The 22521-nt window shown below is 37.1% G+C and overlaps 1 protein-coding gene across 1 annotated transcript in view; it reads right to left on the bottom strand.

Annotated features, from left to right (window-relative positions):
• Nucleotides 1-22521, bottom strand: part of LOC125279297 (ladderlectin-like) — a 33146-nt gene that overhangs the window by 3078 nt on the left and 7547 nt on the right. The window contains exons 2-3 of the mRNA XM_048208805.1: nucleotides 5349-5430; nucleotides 4971-5009 (exon numbers count right to left, since the gene is read on the bottom strand). Of these exons, the coding sequence (XP_048064762.1) occupies nucleotides 4971-5009; nucleotides 5349-5406 (97 nt within the window). The 5' untranslated portion in view covers nucleotides 5407-5430. The remainder of the gene's footprint in view (nucleotides 1-4970; nucleotides 5010-5348; nucleotides 5431-22521) is intronic.

Here is a 22521-nt window from a genome sequence, read left to right as displayed (position 1 = left end):
GTCATGCGCGAGATGTCGCAAAGGACGTGACGCGTGTGTGCAGCGGTTAAACACTCCGGCTAGTGCATGTTTACATGCTGCTGTTGGTTAATGAAGTTTTGATGGATGAATTTGTGTTTCAGTTAGTCTCTTGTCATGTGAAAAGTGATAATACTTTTCAGTTTTATGGACGTTGCCATCTAGGCTTGCCTCTTGTTGCACGTTCATACAGACAGTTTTACAGGCGCTACTGAAAGTTGCTGTGTGAACAAGACATTTCGAGACTTACACCTGTTAAGTGCGGTTGTCAATCTCAAAAACTGACTGTGTGACCGTGGCCTTAATCAGAGTTACAGGCCCAGCTCTATATTTCTTCACGCCTTGACGAAACTTACCAATTCACAAATATAAAGGAATGCATAGCTGACATAAAAAAATTGGATGACCAGTAATTACTTACTACTAAATCCAGAAAAAAAAAAAACAGCGGTGAACCATTGAACAAGCATCTATGTCTATTATCTGATCTCTGATGCATTTTATTTGTATCTTAATGAGATATTTGTATAATTATAATAATAATAGTAGTCTCTGTTTAGCTGACCCATCCATTGAACAAATAAAACAAGTCCTGAAGATTGATAAAATAATACACATTAAACAGACACTTAATATTTAATGGTATTAGATCAGTGGTTCTCAACCTTTTTTGGGCCAGCGCCCCCTATCCATTATCCAGGTCCTTTACCGCCCCCCAAACACACTCAAACACAAAAAGGATAAATGTCTTTATTGAAAGTATGCTGATAATTATTCTGTATTAATAATAATAATGTGTATAATTCACATCTGTGTTTTCTTCTTATTATTATTATTATTATTATTATTAGTAATATTAAATCCGTAACTTTTTTGTATTTAAAATGTAGGCTACCAAATTTATATAATCGGTGAGTAGCCAACATCATGAATCCATTTTCCAAACTGTGTTTTTGTCTTATCCTGAATCACTACACACCTAATAAGAGTTTATATTGGGACTATTAGACTGGTTCGAGTCGGCACCGCTGTGGAGTACAGTACCTGCAGTACCAAGACGCCTGCAGTTTATTTTATTTACCGCTAGAGCTCCAAAAGTTACGGACTGCAGCTTTCATAATTAAAAAGCATGTCACTGAAAGCCAAATAACAGATTTGATTTGACTGAACAGTGGCAGGCAGACCTTGTGCCGGGACAAGCCGAAACCTCCGAAATCTGATCCGGCACCTCATTTGGGGGATCCCCCTCTCATAAGACCAAAAGTGGTCCATGCCGTGTTTTGTGTTTTCCGACACATAAGCAACATATAAAGCAGTGGCTGTCAATTTTTTTTTAAAGAACGACATTTTTTAAATGATGCGACCAAACCAAGTCAAACCAAGCATAAGAATACTAAAATATATAATATACATAAAATATAGAATATACTTATACAGAACAAGAATAAAAACTTATAAGAAGCTATTAACAAGCCAAAACGAATTAATTTGAGGCGAAACTGAAAGTAAAAACCAGTGTTCTCAAGCAGCCTCTCGTTCGGCACGAATTCAAATGTTTCCATATTAGCAATGTATGCGGATGCTGTACTTTTATTTATTATGTCAAATAGGATTTGTACTTCACTCCCGTTTCAATATCAACGAAAAAAAATCATCCTCTTCACATGAGCAAAAATGTGTTTGGCAGGACCAGTTTCAGCGGTGGTCACGCTGAATGGCACAGATAGGATACTATGGAGTAGGCTATGTAAAATGAGCAGTGTAATTTTTATATGTTTTTGGCTGACGGTATTTTATTTTGATAATAAACAGGCTGTGATGTCAAGTTTGCAATGAATAAGTTGAGTGCGCACGCGAGGCGCCGGCGCGATCACTTCAACTGTTTCCTTATACCAGCAGAAACAACTTAAATACTCCGTAATTTACAGATATGAGTAAGACATTATTCGATACTGCGAAGTTTACTTTTATACACTCACACTAAAAACAGAACATTATGCTTTTGCAAAATAAAAAAAAACAGGATGCGCTTTTTGCCATCTCAGTTTCCTCTCCTTGAACTTGTTTGTGGAGCGCCGCGCCTCACAAAAATGAATCAAACTCAGTAGGCTACTATTGGGCACAGTTTTTTCTTTCGCTTTGTTAATCAATTAAGTCAAATATATTTTGTTTATTTATTTTTTAAGTCTCGTGACACAGGGTTTGAAAACCTGTTATATGAAGAATACATATAAATTATATAATTTCATAAATTATAGACATATAAACTTCAATGACGATGTTTTCTGAAACTTAAGCGTGCACGTCGCATGCTTTGCATTATGAAGGGAATTTGTGACTAAAGAGAGAGCTATTTGTGTTGTTGGATATCGTTTTATTAAAATGCTGTGAGGAGACGCAGAAGAACTGATGAAATACTGGTTAAACGCGTATATGCCCATACTGGCAGTCTCCACATGAACGCGCTCGCGCACAAAATACGAGTTTAAACATCTGATTTCTATGTCGAGGGCTGTTTGTCAGACTTTGTTGGGCCTAATGCATAATACCATGGTGTTTTATGCACAAATGGTCACTACACACCATCAGTATGCCAATAAATGGTTTCCATCACCCTAACGCGCATATTATGAATGGAAGAATAGGAATGCAAGATTGTGACACATTATAAACCGAAAGAATAAGGAATAGCATAAATCAGTTTAATTAAAACATAAAAATGTAAATTAATAAAAGATTTAAAAAAGGACAAATGAGTAGACATTTAAAATGGTTGTGCAATACTTGTTTCATGTTAAATGTAAAAATGCTAAATAAAATAGAACAATAAATTAATAAATATAGTAGGCCTATATTAAAAATAAATAGACATATATGAGACTGTTTATTGACATCTTTAAAACATAGTTTTTTTAAAAACAATTTGATCCATTTGAAAATATAGTTAAAATATGCTATTATAAACTCGTAGGGGCAACAAATCAACTTCCGACTCTCTTCCATGCCACTCAGAGTATGGGCTGTACGGTCATTTCAGCGCTAATGTGTGCACTTTTTTTTTTACAGTCTATGGTGTGCACTTAGGTTTTATTACGCATTTAGGAGAGTATTGCAAGAAGCTGCTTACATTAATCTTACTTTCGAAAAAAAAAAATAAATACAATCATGATTTTTCATGAAAAGTTATGATATAATTATAGGCTTAAATACCTTGGTATCAGCTTGTTATCATCAATGGTATAATTAATTCAATTCAAATTTATTTGGTTTGTCATGATTAATTTGTGTCCATAATCAGTAAAATAAAAAATAAAAAAATCTTCTAACAAGAATAAACACATATGAACAATTAGATTAAATTATTATTGTATTATTAATTATTTTTAACTAAATTATCCAAGCAGCGTTTTGTAGCGAAATTAGCCTACAGAATATATTTAAATTGATTATCCATCAAATTGTCATTTTCTCCTTACAGTCTTGCGAGTTAACAATAATGCCCAGTAAATTACTTTGTGAACAAAGAAAACATTTTGGCATTAGGCATTAAAAATGTAAAAGTTTTACCATTATAAATAGAATTTAGTTTCATTCATTTTAAAATTCGGCACTGGAGTGAATGGGAACAGGATTTATTGAAAATATTTGAAAATATAAGTGGTTCTTAAGTCAATACTTTTTTAATGGCTTGTCAACTTTACATTCCTCCGCTGGTTCAGCGCTGGATTCAAGCCACCACCGGATTGCAGCGCGAAACACATTTTTGTGCACGTGAATTCTTGCCAGCGCTTGAGCGCTGGTCTATGACTGGAAAAAATAATCGTTGCAAAAGATACGATACATAGCCTAGCTTACATGTTGCGTTAAACTGGCAGATTTTAGAATGTTGTAGGCAATTCTTTTGCAAGTAATTACAAGTTTAATCGTGTCTTGCCTGGATCTTTGGTGTAAACTCGTGAACGCCCACCAAGAACACCTGAACGCCCCCCTTTTAAAAATCTTGCTTCCAACGCCCCCCGTTGTTCTCTCAACGCCCCCGTTGAGAAACACTATATTAGATGATTATTGCATCTGATAGATTATACTTCCAATAAAACATATGCAATGGATTTTTAAAAGCTCTTTTTAATAATGTTTGACATGAGTTTTGTTGCATTTACACTGTTTTGACCAGCAGGTGTCACCAGTGTGTGGTGTTTCCAATGCTTTGAAACAGTAAATTATTTTGCAAAGCAATTGGTTCAATTGATTTGAAGCTTTGCAAAGCTTTGTTTCTCCCATCCCAATACTACATATGGCAGTCTATCTGGTCCTGGAATTAAATACCTCAAAAATTCCTTAATCACCGTGTCACTTTTACAACATTTAAAATCCCTCAGTTTTCGCCATCTCCTAAAGCTGAGCTAATGTTGATTCTTGTTTTATTACGAGCTCTGTGGCATTCTCTTTTCTCCAGCAGACTCTCCTCTGTTCAGTGTTTGTTTAAAACGGGCGATTCTCCAGAGGTTGGAGATTCAGCTGCTCCATCTCTTCCTTTCTTGCTCTTGTGACAGCTAACCTGTGCCACTCTCACACCAGACACGCGTCAAAGCAGCCGGAGCAACTTTTCTCTATTTTATTTTATTTTATTTTATTTTGAGTTATTAAAGTGAGCAGACATGAATCGCGATATTTTGGTCTTATTTTCAGCATAAAGCATTTGGATTTATTTTGGTTTATTATGGGCTTATTTTTGTTCGCTGATTTTTCTATCAAGATCTGGCAACTCGAATGAGAAAAGGCTTGCGCCTTCCCTGTGATTCACCGCGCATACAAGAGAGAAACAAAGCATGCTGGAGAACATGATCAGGTGTTACACACACTTGTTAAGGTGGAGAAATGCACAGGTTTTGGACTTTTGTACTGTACTAGACATACACACTGACAAGAGAAGAAGACAAGAGAAGACTTACTGTTGCAATGTTTATTCTTTTCAACAGGACGCGTTTCCACTTAAAAAGAAAGAAATACACATTTTTAAAACAGAACTGCTAGCAGTAGTGCTACTACAACTACTGATAAATATATACTGCAAATTAACAGGCATATTTGGTGTTGTATATTATTGTCAAAATTAATCATATAAATACATTCATAAGAATCAATAAATTTTGCTGATATAATGATTTAATTATTGTTGTTTTATTGTCTTAATATTATCATAATAATTCAGTAACAAACTCAGGTGCACATACTGTATTAGATCATTCCTGCTTCTGATCAGTCATTACAGTGTTAAAATAAATGTTAAAATAACAGTTATGAAGTGAGACGTGGAATAATAGTTTTACCTGAAGCATTCAAAGCGACCAGAAGACCGAGAGACAGATAGAGAGTCCACAACGCCATCGTTTCTCAGAGAACACTGGAACTCTGCATAGATTTAAAACACAATTATACAGAAATAATTATTACAAAATTTTGTATTTTTGTGACATGAACCAGTTCAGTAGACCGGTATCAATGTTGTTGTGTTGTGAAGCCCTGGTTTCTCTTTTTTTACAGTGGAGGAAAGTTTGTTTATCAGCACCTGCTCATGTTCTCACTTCCTGTATAAACAATGTTATATAGTATGTACTTGACCCTCTTCTGTTATAAAATTATTCATTCGCCGGACACTTTTATCCACAGTGACTTACAAGTGAAGAATACAACAAGCGATTCATCATGAAGAGACAAATAAACACATGAAGTGCTCATTATACAAGTTTCAGACATTGCTTAGAGTAGCATAAACCAGAATAGGGAGGGATTAAAGGAAATAAAAGAATATTTATTTATTTATTTATTTTTTAATATGAGGTTAAGTGTTCACGAAAGAGATGAGTTTTCAGCTGTCTTTTGAATATTCACTGTAAAAAATGACCATGATTTTTATGGTAAAAGACTGTAAAAATGCTACAGTTAAAAATAATTAATTGGTTTACCAAATGTTTCTGTACTATATACAGTGCATAACTGTAATAGATCTAACAGTGCATTTAATGTAATTTTACGGTAAAATACTGTTAAATTTACAGTTTTTGGAAGTGGAAAATAACAAGTCATTGTATAATTTACAGTGAAAAAACGTAAATTGACATTCCCACAATTCCCTGCGTGACACTTCACATTTGATGTATTTGCGTTGAAATAACTGTTTCTAATTAGTTTTTCGTAGTTTTTTCTAATCAGTTATGTACATTAGGGTTTTATGTTACATCTAATGTTGTAAAATTAAAGTTTATTGAATTTTTTTTTTAATTTCATGTGTGTTACCATGATGGTGTTTAGTGTTTGTGTGAATGACACCTTCTATATATTATTATCGTTCTTCTCAGTTTGTGGAAAAACTGCTTGTGATGAGCTTTGATTCATCACGTGACTCTCATCACTACTGTGATTGGTTGTTGTCAGTGTATTATAAAATGTACAAAACAGATATTAGTACTTCAATACATTTGTAAATTAACATTATATCAGTTAATGAAATTAATTTTACCGTGTTTACAGTGTGTAAAATTATGAACAATTATGAACTATAATTATTACAATAAAAAACTTTAAATTATACGGTTTTGCCCCAAAATAATCATGTTCTGGACTCATCTGTTCGCATCATCACTGAGGTGTATCGTCCACCTTAGGCTTTTGCAGTGCTGATTTGCAAGGCGGGCCTGGCGAGGCTAAGCATACTTAAACTCGGGTAATTCAGAAGTGAGCAGGACTAGCGAGGCTGGCAGTGGTGACGGACGCAAGAGCGCGTAAGTGTTTTGCTTAATATCTGTTCTGGGTCAGTTGCTTCGTTTATTATTTGCTGCTAGGAAGGATTTAATTCGTATCTGTGTTTGTCCTATTTCCTACCTCGACTATAATTGTATTTTAATTGTACTTGTTTAGAATAACAGCCGCCGCGTTTGCAGACTTTATTGGTGTTATTGCCCGCACTTAAGCTTTAGTTAGTTTCGGTTTTCAGCCATTCACGGGTTTAGGCTTTTGCAGTGCTGATTTGCAAGGCGGGCCTAGCTCGTTTCAATCACGTGTTAATAAGCAGTATATTAATTGTGTGTGCGCGCGCGCTGTCGCGGAAGCGTCAGCGGGAGCGTTCAGCCTCCTCGTGTGAAGACCGACTCGGGTAAAGACCTGCGACTCTACCTGCACAACTCCACCGAGCAACGAAACCGGTAGGCACTTACGTTTCTTCCCTCCTTTCACACTTTTCCTTCTTCCTCAGCATGTGCTTTCAACTCATTCCTGTTGTCTCTCGGCAACACTCCACTAACCCACGTAAAAGGCAGCGCAATGTTTCTAACCTGCGCCCTATTTACTCCTCTTCTAATACTAACATTCCTCTCTCTGTCTCTGTGGGTCTATGGAATTGTCAGTCAGCAGTTAACAAAGCTGACTTCATTCCAGCCTTTGCTACTAATTCTTCTTCTTTGAAGGTACAAAAGCTGTCAATGAAGCAGCCGCAGCACCATTTACACACTATGTACCTTCAACTCTCTCAAATTTGTTGGGTTATTATTTTTTTACCCATGTTCTGTCTTCTTCTAGCACTCTTGCTCTTCTTCATTGTAGTCTTCGTCTATCTCATCTCCGCTGGTGATTTCAACACGTTTCACCCCCTGTATCCTCTCGATAAGCTCTGTTGTTGGTGACAAAACATGAAGTTCAGGAACTTAACTTTCACAACTTTTGCTCATCTCATGCTGAGTCGAGTCAAACACATTTGTTTCTACATTAACACCATTTTAAGGATTGCAGGTACTTTCTAAGCAGCGTTCAAACATCTTTATATCGCTTTAACTTAAAAGCAAGCAAATCACTTTTCTTTGCAACAGGTAAATAGCAATATTAATATCAATATCAAAAACGCTCATCAGCCGGAGAAAAATTGTTCTGAAAGTGAATCCGACAATATCGTTTCTTTGTGTCAATTCATTCAATTCAAAGTGCTTTATTGGCATTCAGATTCATGTCTCTGTTAGAAGTGTTGAAGAATGAGAGACAAACATGAAATGAAAAGTGAAGCTCAAAGTCAAGATCATGATGAGTTCAATAGTCATTTTTATCCCATCAGATCTGATCGACTTTATTGGCTTATTGGCATTGTTACAAAGTATTGCCAAAGCATTTCTATCATCAACATACAGTGAATCACATGTACATATAGAAACATAAAAAAGCAGAACAATTAATCAATCAACATTTAGAATTCTATGAACAATTTAGAATTCTGTGTGTGTGTGTGTGTGTGTGTGTGTGTGTGTGTGTGTGTGTGTGTGAGCGCGCATTACTGATTAGTCAACTCCTCCCTCTTTTTGTGACAGGTATCAATGTATCTTGCTAGTAGGATACAATCTCTTTTTTCACCTAATAAATGTTGAAGTTGTGTTTTCTTTGATGAAGTTAGGGCAAAGTATTTCAAATTTTGGATAAAATGTCTTTCTGATTTCCTCATAGTTAGGGCAGCAGGTGAGGAAGTGTTGCTCTGTCTCCACTTCTCCCAGGTCACAGTAGGGCAGATGCGTCTTTATCGTTATAGCTGTGGTGTGAACTCTGCTGTACTTTAATAGTATGATTTTTAAAACAATATCTTTATCATTATCTTTATAGTTATCGTTCATGGTGTGAACGCGGCCTTAATACTGTTATTTCCCACAATATGACTAAAACATCAATAACATCAAAACAAACACTAATGACCAGGGACGTGCACGGGGGTTGCTCAGGTTGCCCGGGCAACTGCCCATATGCCCTTCTCGACTCACGTTGCCCTTCCGAGGTGGAAAAAAATAAATAAATAAATCGTACAATGGATGCAGAATTTCACGTAGGCCTAGATAAAAAAAAAAATAATAAAAAAAAATCGCAAAGCCTCATTCACTTCCATATTCGGGCACCCATCTGAAAGTGAAAGTCAGTAGGGGAAGGGCAAACTCTGTTTACGTGGCTGCAGCGCTGCACGCGACCGGCACCTGAGCTGAGCCTGCATGAGCGGCACTAGAAGGAGATTGTCGAGGTTGTCGGGTGAGACGACTTCACGTTGTCGGAAAGGTGAGTAAGGTTATAAATGAAAACGAAAACTAGGTGGGAAAAAACATCGTTAACCGAGATAAAAATAAAAACGAGGCATTACAAAAAACCGATAACTAACCAAAACTGTAATGTGTGTTCGGCAAAACTAACTAAAATAAAATAAATTATAGTTAAATGTCCTTAGTTTTCTCTTTGCATTTTTCATAGAGCAAACGTTCCTGCTTTCATTTCCCTGCGTCTCTCACTCACGCGTCTCTCTCACATACTCGCGCGCGCACAGCCCCTCCCCTCCGTGCATTACCGCGCCTCCAGAGAACATGTTGGAAGCGAAAGTTCGGGAAAGGTTGGTATCTCGTGAAAACCTTTACACAATCACACATTAAAAAGTGGTATAAAAATATTTTTAATTCTGAATATAATTTTGTCATTGTTAATGTCGAGAGAAGTGATTGCACTTTAGAAAGTTAACAACGCAGTTTGGTAAAATGCACTTGGGTTGGCAATGTCAAAACACTTTTAAGCTTATTCAAGTAAAATAATTGACGACGGGCCGTAAATTATTAGAAAAATAATGCACACCTGTTTTCGGTCAACTCGAGCGGAGTCAATTATTCCGCTTATACCACGTTTTCTCACTTTGTCCCTTTTTTTTAGGTCAAGCAACTATCCTGTGCATCCCTGCTAAGTAACCTCAACCACTACAGCTAAATAACTACAGTATAATATATATTTATATGAATTTAAATTAGTGGTGGGCATAGATAAATTTTTTTAATCTAGATTAATCTCACTGTAATCTTGGAATTAATCTAGATTAAAATGGCTCATTTGAATTCTGCCGAAGACATTCAGAATATGAGAGCTACCCAAATAATGACTAAAAGTAATCCGCCATTTTGTCCGACAAAGCAGTCAGGAGTTAGAAGATTAACTCGGTGGAGTTAAACTTGAAAAATTGTGTATATTGACATCTTTCCGCGTTTGAAACAACATTGATTCTCATGTTCATTCATGTTTATTTGATGCTATAAATGGACTCGTAGTAAGAGATGATTGGTTTACGAGCCTTCTTGAGCTGAGGCGCTAGCAATCTGTCATGACACATTAAAGAGCAACAAAGTGGTTTTCTTTGAATTTCTTAAAAAAACTACACAGTTTTAAAGCTGGGACTTTGTCAAATATCATAAGTAACCTGGTCTGTCTTGTCTGTCGACGTGTTGTCAGTGTCCTCTTTGCTCCGTGATGCATTTATCACTGTGTGTAAGTGGGGGCGTCGGACAAAGCAACAGTCTTTGCGAAGGGTCAATTCGGCTAGGTATACATCCGCGCTAAAATATCAAGGTGAAAGTCATCATAGCTTGCGTATAGTATAGACCCAGCTCCCAACCCAACTTTGAGAATAGATTAACGGCGATGTTTTTTTTATCGCCCGATAAGAGTCTCACGTTAACGCAGCACGTTAACGCCGATAACGGCCCACCACTAATATTTTTACAAGCACATTTTACCAATTCAAAACCACATTAATCTTAATAACTACTATTAATTTTGTATTTGATAACTTATAAGTGATATAATTCCCAGATAGCAAAATACAATCGGCCCGAGTCAATCGGGCCAGACGCGGCAGCCGTTACCATGCCGACACTGCCGGAATCAAGCCGGTACCGGGCCAGACTTGGCCGTTACGTCGCAAATGTGCAAATGTGCAGCGCGCCAGAAACGGCCCATCCCCGTTTATATATCTACCATACTGTTCATTCATTTTTCATTTAAATTTGATACCCTGCCAAAACGTTTACTTACATTTTAATAATATAAATTATAATACATAAATAACATTACTTAAATCTATACAAACATCACATTATTATGAAAAGCAATTATATGTTCATTTGAAAAGAACTCAGTTGATCTGGTTGGCATGAAAACATTTTATTTACAAAACAATTACAAAACTATATTACATCAAATAACAGCAGTTGTTATACAGTTATTGTAAATATTTACCACATTTTGAAAAATTATACACTAGTATTTACTTATACACAGAGTGTAAAATTGAATAAATATAGACAAACTTAATGTTTTAAATACATTCGTAAATGGAAAAGTTTTGCTGTTGTACTTAGGAAAATAATTAGCTGAATAACTTAGCTGAACTCTGCAGGCAGGTAGATCTCCAGGAACAGGATCGGCACCTCTACAGGACTTCATTACATAAAAAAAAAAACTAACTCAAAAGACAAAAAAAACAACAACAACACCTAAAAAAATTAAATAAAATAAACCTCCAGCTGTACAATTGAAGATTTTTTTGAAGATTAGTCTTTTATTATAAAACTGAAGATCATCTTCTATCACAACTGCAGTGCTTGAAGGACTTGTGGTTTCGTTGACCACAATGACAGAATCAGTGATGTCTGCTCTCCCAACGCCTCCTGAAATAAGCAGAGAGGGTCCAACTGTAAGTTTCACTCAGTAGACTAAAAGTAGACAGTTACATTCACCGATACTAGCAATTCTCTTAATGCATTGAATACCTACATTTCAAGTCTTGAAGAATTGTGGGTCCTCCTCTCACAGGTACACCGAGGAGCACAGGAGGGCTATGGTGCGTTTCATGGTGACATCATGCACACCCTTCAAAGTCAAGTAAAAATTAACATGTTAAACAAGCAAGCCAACTTTATTTTATATACAGTGAAGACAGTGATGGAGGTAGTTGGTGTTGACAAATTTTAACTCACCTGAAGATCATAAACATTTAAAATGTCACGCAGAGTCTCTGAAATCTTGTTGACGTGTGCCGTTTTCAGTGATATGGTGTAACTTTGTACAAACCTAAAAAACCAAAACCACACAAGTGTATAACCAACAGTGGATGTAGAAAAGAGAAAGTCAGGTCTGTGTGCAGTTATCTGAGGAAACATCACGCAACTAGCATTTAAACTCAACTGAAGTTACTTTAAGTGTTTAAGCTCACTCTTCAGTAAGTATCCAGTTCAGCCTGCAAGTAAAGAAAGATTGTAAAGGTTTACTAATCATACATGAAGCTACTGCTAGTTTATTCACATGAATGTAGGAATAAAATCAAATTTCTCAGATCAGTGTGCCTTAACAAAAAGCAGCAACACACTTATATAATGTAGGACTGCGATGACGGGGAAAAAACGTAGGTAACATTAACATTAACATTAACATTGTTGCCCTACGTTTTCTTCATTAAGATATCCTTACAAAATCAAATAAGAAAAAAACAAACAAAAAAAATGTTTTGCTTTACTTACATTTTATGTTGGCTCCAGACGCTTGTGAATATCTGCTACACTGTAAAATCCAATAAGTAAACCTTACTTAAAAAAAGCATGCAAACCGATTGCCTTGAAAAAACCAAGTAAGGTGAAATAGGAATAGTATGTAGAACTAACAAGTGCCCGTCTAGTATTGTACACTTTCAAGAGAGTATTGTATACTTAATCATTTACTTTAGATGTACTTGTCTTAGTATAGACTACTCAGAATTACTATTTTAAACAACTAAATAATTTCAAGTAAAATACACTTTGTGAGTATTCCTAACTAATTTATGCAAGTTGTGCTAAGGTGGTGTTTTCTGCATACAACTAGGAATTACCAAGTTTACTTTACTTCAAAGGCAATCCAGTTTACTTGTTAAAACCATGCAAACCGATTGCCTTAAAAAAAACAAGTAACCGTTACTCAAATAACTTAAGTGCTAAAAATCATCTATTACAAATCATAGAGAATAGGTTCACAAAGATAACATTTGCAACTGGACAAATAAATTTAAGGCAATGATACAATTCAAAGGTAAATTTATTGTATTTGTGTCCTTAACAACTGACACAAGGATGGTACACACAAGTTTGCACTGGGGTAAAAAAAAAAAAAAAAAAACTTTTCAGTCACTTTAGGTTTTTAAAATGTTTAAAACAAAAACCTTTTACAGTACAACAATCTAAATAAATGTATATAAAATCTATATAGAAGTAAATGTTTTTTCTGAGGCCATACCTTGACTCTTAACATCTTTATATCAATAACAGTTCAGAGACCAAACTTGATAGAACCTACAAGTTGACAAGTGACAAATTTAAAGCATAAGACAGACCAAACAAGACGCAAATTGCCTGAGGCAGATTCTGCAGATTATCCAGTTCAATACCTCCCTCCACAATGATTGCAGTAGACACTGGGTCAAGGTACAGTTTATTTGGAATGAGAGGTTCTCCTTCATCAATAACAGTCAGCACCCCAATGGACACTTGTGGCCAGCCATCAACATCACATACCTGAATAAAACCAAACAATAAAAATATTACAAGAGGGAAATGTGAAAATCCACAGTTTTACATCACCTTAAAGTTTTCCTGATTTATTTTCTCTGATCACCCTTCTGGCTTACACAAAAGTTTTTTGGTAACTAGTAGAGTTTTTGGTAAAACAACTTTCGGAGCACAGAAGTACAATTGATGACAATTCTTATTTTTGGGAGAAGTAACCCTTTAAAAAAATTTTACAATGAGAACTTACGTTGCAGGTGTTGTAGAAGTTAGTGGCATCATCACCAAGCAGGATAGGTAAGCCCTGGAGCACAAGAGTGCGCATTGCTGTCACATCTACTTCTTTCTGGAAGTAGATGAAAAAAAAAAAAAGGAGATCAAGTTCAAGATCATGAAACTTTAAAGCTACAGTAAAAATAAATTTATTTATTACTTCACCCAAAGATTTAAATTCTGTCATTAATTATATTAATTCTGTCACAGAATAATAAACAAAATTAAGGCTGCAGTAAACTCACCCCTGTATTCATTTGCTGCATAAACTCATCCAATTTCTCTCCAACGGTCCCTTTCTTGGACTTGAAGATTGTGACAAAGCGTGGTGTGTAGCGATCCACAGAACCATAAAAGTTACTCTGCAGATCTGTGGTGACTATCCTGTTAAACTCCGCAAACACCTACAACACATGCAAAAAAAAAAAAAAAAAGACTGAGGGTTGGGACAGTGTGGACATTTGTTAATGCATGGTCAGGCCTACAGGCCAATTCTAAAGACAAACCTAAACAGAATGCAGTTTCTCATGGTCAAAAAAGGAATATGAATAAGTACTTACTTGTCTCTCTGTAAAAAGTGCTGTGCGTTAAAAGACTTGAAAGAGCACAAGCAATCCATATGAAGACATGGTATTGGCTGTTGCCGAGTGAAGCCTCCATGTTTTAACAAAAGTCCTCTTTTGTTTGCAGAAAAAATACAGTGCTTACAGTTCCACTGCATCTGCAAGAAATTATTTGAAGTGGACATACATTTTAAGTTGGTTTAGTCAACAAAATATTAACAAAATATAAAATGCAGCATAGTGAACACTGTCACAAACTATTTCTTAAAAGGAAAAGTCCTCACCAGTGTATCAAGACCTGTGCGTTGAAGACCAATCAGGAGGCAGCTGCCAGAAGGACTTCTTCAAAAAAAGAACAAAATTTAATTAACAGGAGGTTCTGCTTTGCAAAATTAAAGACACATTCCTTGATATGTACATGTTCTACAAGCATTAAAGAAAATATACCTTTAAATACGCAGTTCTATAAATATGTCTTTGTGACTTCAGTACAGACAATTTTAAAACAGTGTTTCCTCTGATTACTACTGTGAAATCACAAAACATGTCAAAAATAATCACAAACGTCATCTCTGCATAAGCTGCAGGTTACATATAACTGTAAATGTCGCCATTTCAACAGATTTGTAACGTTAATCATTTATAAACCAAAGCCAACAGAGGAGAATGCATCAGGGAAAATGGTAAAATAGAAAACCATAATTCATATTGTATTTGGGACAATTAAAACTATTTTTTAGTCAATCCAGGAACCGTTTTGGTCACGGATAGTTTTATATGCAAAAAAACAGGTCAAACCATATTCTTCAAGAACTGAATAATATCAAAATTATTTGGTACACATTAAGAAGATCAGCAAAAATTAGCAACAGACAGTAAAAAAAAAAAAAAAAAAAAAAAAACACATTCACTCAAATGTTGCATGCTTGATTACTTACCTTATTATTATTATTCTTGCAAAAAAGTAACGAAGCTCCGGATGAAAAACGTAGGCAGCCGGTCAACGTCTTTCCATATCTGCAAAATTGGCGCCGAGATATGATTCAATCGCGCATGCTCTTGCAAGTGCCGCTTCTTCTTCTTCGTTTTTTCTGCACATTAGGCACGCTTTCATGCACTGCTGCCTCTCAGTGGTGTAATAACGTCATTGCATCCTTTGTTGCTACTTGCTTGTTTCAAGTAAGCGTCACTCAAACAATTAAGTAAATTGTTATTTTCAGCCTGCAATTGACTGTAACTCAACAAAACCTAGTAAGAAGTATGTATTTTATATTACTGAGTAAAGTTAACTAAGTATATGTGAGTCAGGAAAGCTATTAGAATTTACAGTGTACGCTGAAAGGATTCTTCAGGTAACGTTGGTTAGAGCAATGATGTGACGTGGATGACAGCAGTTTACGTCGCTCAGTAAACTTAGAAATTATCATTACAATAGTGGCGTTTACTCAAGTTTACATTCCACCTGTAAAGAGCAAAAAGTATACAAGTATCAATTAATAAAGGTAACATGGTCTAACTGAATGTGCCAAACTTTACTTGAACTTACTAGCTTTCTCATTGACTCCAACAGCTCCTTGCTAGTTCAGTCAGAAGATGATGTCTATGGTGTTATTTCTTCAGGGCTTGACCTGCTCGGTGTCTGGGGATTAAAATCTGCCATTTCTTCAGCGATGATAACACTTCTCTTGATTACTACAAAACAGACAAATATTAAAAGCAATTTATGGCATGAGAAATAATCACTAATTCATGTGCGTCTTAACATGCTGAGTGAAGAAGCAGCTAGTAGCAACAAAAGCTGTGATAGTGTGTTTGTGTTTTCCATGTTTTAGCAACTTGGGTAAAGTTGGTTTTATATTCGCACATTCGGACATCCGTATTCAATAGCCTTGTTAATCACACTACATTGGACATTCAGTGGACATTCACAAGTAAATATGCCATTAAAACAATACTTGCCTATTTTGATTGACTGTGAAAAATGTTGTAAGTTGACAATCGTTGGTTGTCAATATCATGTCTCTGCTTAAAATTAGCAAATATTAATTTATTGCACATTTATTGGAAAGTCTGAATTTATCAGAAGTCCGAATGTGCGAATATAAAACCAACTTTACCGAGGTCTCTTACCGCGCTCTTTGTTTGCAGATCGGAGTGTTGCTCGTCAAAGTTTAGTGCAGCGTAAACACTCGAGATCCACATAACAATGCTTAGATTAAATATGGAAAATATTTTGTCCGTTTATTAGCTGTAGTAGCATACTGAAAGTTTTCAGACAAGCCAAGAACGCCGGGTTCACGGCAGCCACGTGAAGTTAACAAGTTCCTTGATAAGCATCTCCTAAGTAAAAATACAACAAATGTAAATGTGCATCGATGCTTACCAGAACTGTTTTCTCGACATGACTCCATACATTAATATCTCTTGGTAAATACCCACTAGCACAGGTAGGAGACCCCTTCCCACGCCGCGCGCGTGAACATGAATGAATCACCTGAGCGCGCAGTGAAGCGCGTTTAAAATACATGAAAGCGTTTAAAATAATGAACTGCTACATTTCTTATAAACAGATTTGATATTATACATATTAGAGAATGTTCTTTCTTATATGGCACTTTTATTATATTAGGTTTTACCGCAGATATGTTATTGACAAATTCGCTACATTAAACTTGTAACCTTAGTTAATTCATATCAGATACTACCAGGGGCGATTCTAGGGTCAGAGCTTTAGGGGTGCTGAGCACCCAATGAGCCCCACTGCCACCACCCACCCTCTTTTCACACAAAAACAAAAAATATGTCTATTGAAAAATAACTTTATCATTTTAACATTGATTCAACTAACTCCAAAATCCAGATTTTTTTTTCTTTTTTTTTTTTTTTGAGACCTTTTCAGAACACCAGCTTAATTGTTAGAGTTCACACAGACAGTAACAAACACAAAAACTTCTTCACTCAGCTGGTTTTCCTGACCGTTAACTCCATGTGCCTCCTTTTGTATCAACAGTCATCAGATTGGTTAGATTAGATTCAACTTTATTGTCATTGAACAAAGTAACTGCATGCGTCTTGCGGAAGAACATTGTAACCGGCACTACTTCTCTCCGTTTATGACTATGGACGAGTCACCCAGGTCCTGTGCTACTCCACAGCGGTGGCGACCCGCTGGACTAAAATAGTCCGAAAATAAACACTTATTATAGGCAGGGTGCAATTTGTGAAAAAAACAGAGGGGGGGGGGGGGTGTTTTGAAATTTTTTTTTTTTTTTTTTTTTTTTTTTTGTGGAAAATTTGTTAAAAACCACAGTGGAGCTACAGTATATAGCAGTGGTCACCAACCTTTTTAAGCCCAAGATCCCTGACCTCGAACCTTTATGAAAGACAAGATCTACTTGATGGAAAAAGACAGCCCAGATTGTATTTAGTATTTTTTTCGTGGCCAATTTAGATTCTGATTTATTTATTTATTTTTACAAGCAAATTGGCCGAATTCTCATACTGGTTGCAGATATTTATTATTATTATTATTATTATTATTATTATTATTATTATTATTATTATTATTATAGACAAAAATACATAGCCATTTCAAATTAGAGGGAACCACTGCTTTTTAATTACAATCCAAACAAAGATGCTATCACATTGCATGAGCAGTTTTTTTTATTTGAATTAATTGAGATGATTAATTGAGATTTAATTTCAAGATTTAAAGCAAAAACACAACGGTCTGACTTTATCTTTGTGAAATTTTATGCTACACAAAAAAGCTTGAAACAAAAACAGCAGGCTGAATGAGACGCAAATTCACTCTCTGACAGCAGGTGGCGCTTATGGAGCAGCAGTGATACAGTGTTTCCTAGGTTACCGCTGTAAACAAAGCTGAACTGCGCTAATAATTAGCTACTTTATTTGGAGGTAAGAGGAAAATAAAATGCCATTGCCATCGATTTTTTTCTGAAGACAGTAATTCCTTTTAGAGATGCATTCATATAACCCTTCACCCCTAATTCAATATTTATATTTTCTTCCTATATTTCGAGCATCGTGAACAGTGAGCTGCTCTGCCTCCTACAGAATTTTCTCCTCTTCGCGTCCGTCTTCAGCGTTTCTGGCCTCTTGTTTACGGCCGTTTACAGACTCGGACATGATCTGGGATATTTACCTCCCAGCCAGCAATGACATGTGGGGCCCAGATGAGGGCTTCATGGGCGGCAAATGTGGGCCCCATTATGGGCTTGCACCCGGGATCCACACTGGGGCAAGCCGTGGAAGCCCAGACGTACTAAAAGTGGGACCTGTAAGGGTACTGCATGGGTCTTAATTGGGCAATTCATGTCAGACCCATTTGGGCCCCACCTGCCCAAAGGGGTCCAAAGTGGGCTTTGCAACATGGCTACACAGATGGGCTTTAAATGGGATCTGTAAGAGTCTTATGTGGGTCCTAACTGGGCAATTCATGCCAAACCCATTTGGGCCCCACCTGCCCAAAGGGGTTTAAAGTGGGTTTGCACCCGGGATCCACATGGGGGCCAGCCGTGGATGCCCAGATGGGTTTTAAGTGGGATCTGTAAGGGTCTTATGTGGGTCTTAACTGGGCAATTCATGTCAGACCCATTTGGGGCCCACCAGTCTGAAGGGGTTTAAAGTGGGCTTGCACCCGGGATCCACATGGGGGCCAGCCATGGATGCCCAGGTGGGTTTTAAGTGGGATCTGTAAGGGTCTTATGTGGGTCTTAACCGGGCAATTCATGACAGACCCATTTGGGCCCCACCTGCCCAAAGGGGTTAAAAGGGGGTTTGCACCCGGGATCCACATGGGGGCCAGCCATGGATGCCCAGGCGGGTTTTAAGTGGGATCTGTAAGGGTCTTATGTGGGTCTTAACTGGGCAATTCATGTCAGACCCATTTGGGGCCCACCTGCCCAAAAGGGTTTAAAGTGGGTTTGCACCCGGGATCCACATGGGGGCCAGCCGTGGATGCCCAGGCGGGTTTTAAGTGGGATCTGTAAGGGTCTATGTGGGTCTTAACCGGGCAATTCATGACAGACCCATTTGGGCCCCACCTGCCCAAAGGGGTTTAAAGTGGGTTTGCACCCGGGATCCACATGGGGGCCAGCCATGGATGCCCAGGTGGGTTTTAAGTGGGATCTGTAAGGGTCTTATGTGGGTCTTAACTGGGCAATTCATGTCAGACCCATTTGGGGCCCACCTGCCCAAAGGGGTTTAAAGTGGGTTTGCACCCGGGATCCACATGGGGCCAGCCATGGATGCCCAGGTGGGTTTTAAGTGGGATCTGTAAGGGTCTTATGTGGGTCTTAACTGGGCAATTTGTGTCAGACCCATTTGGGCCCCACCTGCCTAAAGGGGTTTAAAGGGGCTTGCACCAGGATTCAACCGTGAATGCCCATATGGGCTTAAAGTGGGCTCTGTAAGGATCTTATGTTGGTCCTAACTGGGCAATTCATGCAAGGTAAGCCCAACCATTCATTTAAGGCAGTGGCCTCAAACTGCCGGCCCGCGGGCCATTTACGGCCCGCCAACCCCCTCTACCCGGCCCGCAACTGATCTCAAAAATAAAACATAATCCGGCCCGCTAAATTATTATTATTATTCTCTAGTTGCTACCTGTCTGAATGCAAAGAAAAAGTCACCGTTCTAAGGGGCATTCACATATCGCGTCACATAAGCGGCCGCGCCGCGTTCTCCTTTCCAAAGCGCTTTCGCTCCAGTGGCGTCTGTCATTGCTATGCAACCATGAGCCGCCTCTCAACCGCGTCACTTCTATTATGAGCGTGCTTGCCTAAATTACAGTAAAAGCACTCGACTTTAAGTCATGAGCGCCGATTTAAACCACCGAAACGCGTCCGATGCAGCCATTACACGTTACCGATGCTCAAACGGCATCTTGGACAAATGTGTCTCAGCTATGTGAGCACAAGCGCTGCAGGTGTCTGTCAAGAAACAGAAGAGAGTACAAATGTATTCAGGGATTGTATTTGTTCAGTACAGTGTTGTTCAGTGCAAGATTTTAATGTTATTTAAGCTAACATAAAGTAATGGAAAATACTTCCACTAGATGTTAATGTATGTAACAATGAAAGGTTTTTATTTTTTGGCAAAATAAAGTTGATATATAGCTCCAGTTTTTTTGTTTATTTCTGATCCCTTCACGCCACAAGTGTTGCTGGTTTTGTTTCTAAATTACTGATTTTTTATTCCATGCATCTTGTTGGATGTGAGAAGTGCACCAGACTATTGCAATTAATAGTATTATATTAGTAATATTATATTAGTTTATTAGTAGTATTATATTAGTAATAGTATTATATAATTATATTACACTCTGTAACAATGAGAGAGACACTGCTGTTTACATTTAGGAAAGAAAGGAAAGAGAAACACAAGAACTACTTCCAGCCACAGCCTTGGATGAAATCAACTGAAGATAAAATACATTACATCTCTCAAGATCTGATTAAACAACTCCACAAACAACATTAGCTTCACTTATTACTAACCAGACTGACTTTATTTCTGTCAGACATCTACAAAAGTTCGTATTAAAGGGATAGTTCACCCAAAAATGAAAATTTTATGTTTATCTGCTTACCCCCAGTGCATCCAAGATGTAGGTGACTTTGTTTCTTCAGTAGAACACAAATGATGATTTTTAACTCCAACCGCTGCCGTCTGTCAGTCTGATCGTGCTCTGACAGCGGCAGTGATGTCTGACACTCATTGAAGTATATGCGCGAGACATCACTTCCGTTGTCAGAGCGCGATCAGACATCACTAAAGGAGTCATGAACGGAGTTGGACATAGTGGTGTTTTAGAGGTAAAAAATGATATAAATACTGTTCGGTTTCTCACACAAACCGATCGTTTCGTGTCTTAGGACATCAATGTGTCGTCATGAGCCGCAGGGTTTAATTTGGATTTGTCTAAGCAAGCTTTATTTACTCTTAAATAAAATTAACATTTTATTTTATTTTTGATGCTTGTTTGTAGATGAGCATTACATAATATTGCTGGACCTGAACCAATTACCCAAACCCATGCCCATTTGGCCCATAAATATGCCATGCAGGACCCATATATGTGTTCCCAGATCAAAGCCATGCCCATTCGGCCCATAAATATGCCATGCAGGACCGGTTTATATGTACGCAGTTCAAACCCATGGCCACTTGGCCCATAAATATGCCATTCAAGACCCATATATGTGTTCCCAGATCAAACCCATGCCCACTTGGCCCATAAATATGTCATGCAAGACCCATATATGTGTTCCCAGTTCAAACTCATGCCAACTTGGCCCATAAATATGTCATGCAACACCCATATATGTATTCCCAGTTCAAACCCATGCCCACTTGGCCCATAAAATTTCTATGCAGGACCCATATGTGCATTCCCAGTGCAAACCCATGTCCACTTGGCCCATAAATATGCCATTCAAGACCCATATATGTGTTCCCAGATCAAACCCATGCCCACTTGGCCCATAAATATGTCATGCAAGACCCATATATGTGTTCCCAGTTCAAACCCATGCCCACTTGGCCCATAAAAATTCTATGCAGGACCCATATGTGCATTCCCAGTTCAAACCCATGCCCACTTGGCTCATAAATATGCCATGCAAGACCCATATATGTGTTCCCAGATCAAACCCATGCCCACTTGGCCCATGCCTGTCCCTTATGGGGCCCATGTAATCAGCTCATATGGGCTTCCTATGTGGGACTCGTACTACAAAACCTACATGGGACCCGCTGAATTCACCCAGCCAAAGCCCATGCCCACACAGTACCCATGGAACCCGTAGTTAACCCATCTGGGCCCCACGTGTCATTGCTGGCTGGAATTATCATACATAACAAAGAAATGTAAGAATAAATATGAAAATAAATTTAAAAAAAAAGTTGAAACAAATAAATGTTAAAATAAATAAATCTGTAAATAAATACTTATTGGAATAAAAAAATAAATATAAAAAAATAAATGAATTTATAAATAAGTAAATATAAAATATATGGAAAAATAAAAGAATAAATAAATAAAATTAGAAATAATTAAAACATAAAAGCAGAAAATAATAAATTAAGGGCGGAAATATAAAATAAATGGAAAAATAAAAGAATAAATAAATACAATTATAAATAATTAAAACATAAAAGCAGAAAATAATAAATTAAGGGGGAAAAATTAATTTGATTAAAAATGAATCATATTTCATCAGGTCGTTTATTCATTTATTTATTTCCCTATTATCACATTTATTTACTTATTG

This window comes from Megalobrama amblycephala, linkage group LG12 (genome assembly GCF_018812025.1).
Source record: "Megalobrama amblycephala isolate DHTTF-2021 linkage group LG12, ASM1881202v1, whole genome shotgun sequence".
Classification (NCBI taxonomy): Eukaryota; Metazoa; Chordata; class Actinopteri; order Cypriniformes; family Xenocyprididae; genus Megalobrama; species Megalobrama amblycephala.
The sequence above is the reverse complement of the archived record's forward strand: the minus strand, read 5'-3'. Positions and strand labels throughout refer to the sequence as shown.